Source organism: Dermacentor andersoni, chromosome 8 (genome assembly GCF_023375885.2).
Source record: "Dermacentor andersoni chromosome 8, qqDerAnde1_hic_scaffold, whole genome shotgun sequence".
In the NCBI taxonomy this organism is placed as follows: domain Eukaryota; kingdom Metazoa; phylum Arthropoda; class Arachnida; order Ixodida; family Ixodidae; genus Dermacentor; species Dermacentor andersoni.
The window spans coordinates 134,235,099-134,241,861 of NC_092821.1; the positions used below are offsets into that span (position 1 = coordinate 134,235,099).

The 6,763-nt window shown below is 44.7% G+C and overlaps 1 protein-coding gene across 1 annotated transcript; it reads left to right on the plus strand.

The window, feature by feature from the left end:
* Positions 1 to 1,041: 1,041 nt before the first annotated feature.
* Positions 1,042 to 3,328, plus strand: LOC126525758 (uncharacterized). The gene is made up of 2 exons (XM_050173680.2): positions 1,042 to 1,207; positions 3,012 to 3,328. Exons 1-2 carry the CDS (start codon positions 1,087 to 1,089, stop codon positions 3,215 to 3,217), a joined length of 327 nt encoding a protein of 108 aa, XP_050029637.1. The 5' UTR covers positions 1,042 to 1,086; the 3' UTR covers positions 3,218 to 3,328.
* Positions 3,329 to 6,763: the final 3,435 nt, after the last annotated feature.

Here is a 6,763-nt window from a genome sequence, read left to right on the forward strand (position 1 = left end):
CCCAGCTTACGGGGTTTGGGAGTGGTCTGTGACATATTTTTCAACAAATAAATAACACTGGTAGCATTGATTTGAGGAGGCGCTGATTGGTTCTACTGTGCAATAAATCTGTGGCTGAATACTGAACCACTTGTGAACGAAGTTGCCCACCACGTCAACATTTCTAAAAGGTTGCACAAGGGTAAGGCAAGAGGTTTCGTGGTCATACGACCGGGCGCACTAAAAAAAAAAAAAAAAAAAAAGGAAAACATTGCACCTGTATCATAAAAGTTTGAGGCCGGTAGAAGATGGCCGCAGGAGGAAAAGGGAAACGCTTTCGTATTTAGGAAAACCAGGAACCTGGTTTTCTTTGCTGGCAAGACACACAACGTTCATTATGCGTTTAGCCTAAATGCGCAGAAGATACCTGGAAATGTCTCGTATATTGACCACCTCTCGCCCATTCAATGCCGCTTGCAAACTATAATTTATTTATTTATTTATTTATTTATTTATTGCACCCTCAGGAAATACAAACCATTACAGAGCATTGTGGACTACATCCGGTAATATTTCAAGATGTGTCCCATGCTTGGCCGTACTTCGTATTTCTGCGACCTCCGTCCGTATTCCAACTCCGTGGTATGCGTAGTATTTCGACGTTGCCATTGCTGAGCATGAACAATAATATTTGATGACGTTTTCATCACTCAGAGGGCAAACGATTAAACGGGGAGGTTGTATACGTTTATCATAGATAAACCATTTTTAACAACCCCTTCGCCAAGATTTTTTGTCAAGTTCATAGCACAAAAGCGAGGCATTTTCTATCGCGGAACGTAAACAGGCTTTCAATTACGCGCTGTCTCGCTTATGCGCGAGCCCTTAAATAACAAGTAAAAAAAAAAAGAAAACCCTATTCATTCACACAATAGCGCATGGCGACAAGGAATCGAACAATGTGCATATGAGCTGTTTCCTGTTGAGAAATTTTGCGTAGCTTTAGGCTTTCAAATGATCGATTGGCGGGGGTAAAATTTCGGCATATAAAAAGGCATCGGTGCCTTCGAGTTTTGTACCCACTGCTCCTAGCCGGAATCAGGAACCATGGCCCGCCTTTTCGTAGCCTGCGTGCTCGCCGTGTTGGCGGCCTGCTGCGTGGACGCAGTCCAGCGGAGCGTAACCCGGGACGCCTTCAGCGGAGGACTCGGATCAAGTTCGAGCTTTGGTAAGACATACGTGCAAGTAACTCTCCGGGTGAGAGTTTGAAGCCTACTTGAGTTTAAAGGCTGCACCCATGGCTGCCCCTCCTTAACGCGTTATTTCGGACTCCTTCCAATGTAAACCCTGCCAGGTGTTCATGCTTGGCTGTTTTGACCATAGTGTCCCTTCGCAGCCAGTTCTTACACTGCTTAGCTCCCCTTGCAACCAATATTGTGAGCAACCTGTTTTTTTTTGTTTTCGTAAGCGCCTAACTGAGATTTCTGATAGCTCCCGATAACTAGCTACCTCGTGTTGCACGCATTTTCATTGCATGTGCGCTGATTTTAGCAGTAGTTATTATCGTTCGCAGTGCGAATGTTCTCGTCATCTTGAGGCTGCTAGTGTTTGACAAACGAGCTAGAAATGTAAAGAAAGAGAAATATTCGCATACATATAAGGTGATCTGCCATAATTTCAAACTATTTTGATAGTCTTTCCATTTATTAGCTCGAAAAGCACATCATGATTTTTACATCTAACATTAAGAAAATGATTTTTTTTATGCTAAGCTTTATCGGCACTGCGCTTAAACATGCGTACAGCAAATTGTTTATGAAAGATATGTCCCTTGATTGCACTTCAATAATTCAAACGTGAAGAAGTCGAATGTGCTTTGAATGCGTCAACTATTGCGTTTCAAATTTCACTTGCATTTGCAATATTTAGCTAATGGAGGCGTTCAAAGCGTACACTGGGCACTGCAGCAAGCTGAGATACCTCTTAGTGAGTGCTTGCATGTCGAACTTTAATCTAATTATACGTATCAGGTATTTCGGTCTGTTAAGCTTTAGTTTACACCTCAATTTATGCCGAAAGGACCTACTGAACAGCGTAGGTGTCTTGAACGTCACGTGGACACATAAAATGTATCCCTTGCACTCGCTCGTTTAGTAACGTGCGCGACAGCACTGGGAAACTATAGCGCAACTGTCTTTAGTACAATTAATGCTATTGCGATGGCAATTATATGGACACTCTAGGCGCATTTCTTCCATCGCCGTCGCCATGAGCTTCCCCTATTTAGCATACAGTTAAACGTTTGCATATAACATCACACAATTTAGAGAATCGATATAACCTAAACTCCAGGTGGGGCTTTGTATTGGTTCTTTTCCTTTTTGCCCTTTTTGCGCTGTTATATGTTAGCTCCAATTAGGTCGCGCGCCGCTCTGCTTGCAATTGGCCACTTGGTGGAATTTATGATAAAGAAAACAACGAAATCAGGAGGAAAAGATTCGTGCGAAGTGCTTCCTTGCACCAACGATCTTTGATTCCACTCATACCAATAAATGCTTCACAGCGTGTGCGTCGGGTACGCTCTAGAAAGTAGGTAGTACGACAGCTGGGCTAGCTTTTTCTGCTTAGATGTACAAGGGCGAAAGCCCTAAAGCATGCGTACGTAGTGCGTAAAACGTCAATGCGCATGTCCAAGTGCGCGTTCGCGCGTCCTGTGCACTTCGTTATTTTAGTTTTGTGTTTCCTAACTGCTGCACAAATCACAAGAACGCTATTTGCCCTCTTGTTACGCCTACGATCCTGATGTATAGCATGACAGGAAGTTGCTTAATCTGCCCGGCTATGTGCCTTTCCGGGAGACATATGCTGGTCCTCAATTTTTCCTTCTATTCTGTTTCACACGCCTCCATGTAAAAATATATCCAAGATAATGATCGCATAAAGCAGTATTACCTACAAAAACATGCATTGGGTTGCCGCTTTCCGTAGGACCTTGACTAACTGGACTAAACTTTTCATGCGAATGTTTACAGGTGGTGCTGGCGGCTCTGGATATGGCCTCGGTTGGGGAAGTCCCGGCTACGGTAGTTACGGCTATGGTGTTTACGGCTACCCTGGTTACGGAGGCTATGGCGGCTATGGCAGCTATGGCGGGTATGGCGGCTATGGCGGTTATGGTGGCTATGGCGGCTGGGGAGGCTACCCTCAGCAGTGGCAACAGCAGCAGCAGTTCTTTTAGTCGCAAATACCATGCTGAAAAAGAAGACATGCTGGCAGGAAGACCATTATTTCATAATAAAGAACCGGCAACGATGTACTCAGAATAAAAAAAAAACACCGTTTTCCCTTCTGGGTGCCTGTCATTGATTCCGGTCAGTGGAAGACAGAAAGGGACACGTTGCACACACAGTACAACGTAAAATGCCACGAGAAGAACGCAACACAATATAAAACTAACAAATCAAAACTGCGCGTGCGTTAGCAGCAGGAAACTATTACAGACGTCTATACACTACATTGACCCCAACTTAATCCTGATCGTTCAGTCATTGTGGTTGACTTGTTGCTGGCTGCATTGGGACCGCCACCATGGCAAAGAACGGCTCTGGCCGTCAGATGGCTTCCGTAGCATGTGCCGGGGCCTGACAAATTGTCTCGCTGTCGGACATGGTAGTGCCAGGTTGGCGGCTGGGCCTGAGGACGGGGCCTGGTGAGTGGCGACGGTTCGAAGCTTGCGCAAGCCTCCGTGGCACAGGACAGGACTGGAACAGGCAACGAGAACGTCACTGGGTGCTACGAGCCGCCTGGTCAGTAGCGATGGCAAGTCGAAGAATTTTTTAATGCGAAAGCCTTTCCAGGTTCATGGTGAAGTTTGTGTCAGCAGACCTGACCTCCGGAGTGTCCGCCAAAGCGTCATCACGCCATATGATGACACATTAAAGACAGATTAAAGAATGAAAAATGATTGACATTGAGAGTTAGTGAGTGACACTGTTAAAATAGAGATTAGTATAGGCTAATAATGACTAGTAATGACTACTAATGACTTGTACAGATTACTAATGACTCCGAAATGACCAATATCTGTAACGACGACTTGTAATGAGCACAACTGATTACAAATGACTAAATATGCTTACTAGTGAGAAGTAATGACTAATAATGACTAAAATGACTTGTAATGAGTAGTAAAGATTATGAAATGACCAATATGTCTAACGACAACTTGTAACGATTACAATTGGTTAAAAATGACTAAAAATGCTTAGCATTGACCAGTAATGATTAATAATGGCTGAACTCCCTTGTAATGACTACTAATGTCAACGAAATGACCAGTATGTCTATCGAGGAATTGTAACGACTACAACTCATTTGAAATGACTAAAATTCCTTAGCAATTACCAGTAATGACTAATAATGACTACTAATGACTAGGATATGACCAACCTGTTTAATGACGGCTTGTAATGACCACAATTGATTAAAAATAACTAAATAGGCTTAATAGTGAGCAGTAATGACTAAAATGAAGAGAAAGAGAAGAGGCAAAAAGAAAGAGGTGAATTGTAAGACGAGGAAGGGTACGCTTTCGCCGTTCACCTCTTAAAAGAGAGCTTAAGTGACCCTGTAATTTTACTTTTACTTTGTCACTTTAGCGTACCTAGCAGAACACTTCAGTTATTTGTCCTCGCATCATCCCACTGTGTTTTCATGCAGAACATGAGTACCTCACATTTTCTTTCGTTTCACAAGAAAAAAAGTGTTTCTTTTGAGCCATGCATACCAATTCAAAAATATAATGCAAACGTTCTTACGCTAACGCTGGTCTACAGAAGGGCGTGGATACAAATGAGGTGCCCCCCCCCCCCAAAAAAAAAATAAAAATAAAAGGTCGAACAAATCAGTTAGCGCTTCAGGCCAATGACCTTTTGGCCATCAAGGCATGTAGCAGTGGAATTGCCAATGTCACTCCTACGCGATCACATCTGTTTGAGGAGTGTACCTAACTTCAGTTGGCAACTTTCGAGAAACTTTTTCGAGCTAAATAAGTCACGCACCTCCTGCTATCTTCTGGGAGTCTCTGACAGAAACTCTAGGGCTAAATCATTCGGAAAAAAAACTGTATACCGAGCATATGGTTTTACAAGAAAAGTTGCTCAAGCTTGAGGACAGAGATGGGCTAATTGATGTGATTCGATTATGTGAAAGACAGCGCAAGAATAGGAATAAGAGTTAGAAGGCGAACACTACTTGTAAAGCAAAGTTTTGTTTTGGCATGGTAAGTGCAGAAAAACGGCGAAAAGAAAACGTTATACATAGATTTTACATAGGCTAGAAGTTTTTCACTTATACAGAGGGGCAGAGGTTGTAAAAACAGCGCAGGCGGAGGATCAGCCCTCATAAGGATGGAGCGGGGTGTCAGTGCACAAAGAGGAGTCGTAGCAATTTGTCGCAAAACGCTAGAGCAATGGTAAGACTAGCGCGAGCAAACACACGTTTTAGTCGCACTGTCTTTGTAGTTGCAGTTCAAGCATCGACGACCGAATAATCAGCGTGCGAAGTTTCACAACCGCCAACTGCCCATGACATTACCCGCCGTGGGCCCTATCATTGTCCCGGTGCAAATAGGGCTCGAGCCCAGAGTGACGTGGTTGAAGGCACCAGGCATGGGCTTTGTCACCCGTGATTGTGGCCGATGGAGATCTAGGAGTTAGCGGACCGACTTAAGCCAGGGTAATGACTTTACGCATGACGCGGTAGGGGCCACCTAACTACGATAGTTTTACGCTTCGGACGACGTCACTGGAAACATAGCAGCACGAGGGATCCCGGAGGGAAGTGCAACTCCAGGTGTCGGCGATCATAAAAGAATTTTGCTGACTAACGTCCGAGGCCCGTAAATGATTACAGGCAACCTGCCAGGTGGTGTAAGCACGGGCAAGATCATTCTGAGTGTTGGCCTTGGATGATTCTCCATGAGAATGGAGCATGGTGCCAAGAGGCAATGGCTGGACCTAGCCGAACAGTAGAAAAGATAAACAGGTGAGTTTCCATTTTCCATTTCTTCGCAGAAGTTCAAATTTCATCGTCGTTTTAGCATACACCACATGAAATAGTCATATGTAAATACGTGTAACACCTAGTGGCTTAGGACAACATGATCCGACTTCCTCTCGATTACGATCGTCCGGTAACTGCGTAGAACCCACGAATCGCCATGTCATAGGCTCGTGCCGAAGGGCCACTGCAGAAATCATGCCGTAACCGTCATACGACCGTCTACAACGTGGTTGTCGCCGTGATGCTGCAGTCACGCACTCGTGACCCACAAGCACAACTACTCATTTTAGAGGGACAGGTTGGTCTACCTGGTATCATTTTGTTGAACACAGAACAATGGTAGATAGCTAGGTACCGTTAAAGTGCTTCGCATAACTTAGATCCCCGAAGTGCGTGGGATAAGCGTAATTGTTTTTTTTTTCCTCCATGGACACTAAAGTGTCTGCACGACAGATACGTTGCCGCATTCAGTGAACTACGATTCACCGTTCTACTAGTGAAAGGTCGGCTCATCTAGTTGTTCTCAAAGGTCACGTTGTACAGTTGGCATTGGGAAGGTCCGGTCGCTCCTTAGAAGGCAGGAGTGCCATTTGTTATGGAAATTGCCGTATGAGTCGATGCACAGCACGGCGAGCAAAGGTCCCGATGGCAGGTGCCAAAGTTTGATGCTGTCGGGCTGCGGACCCGAGCTCAAGGACATCAAAAAGGCCGACGTGGGCCT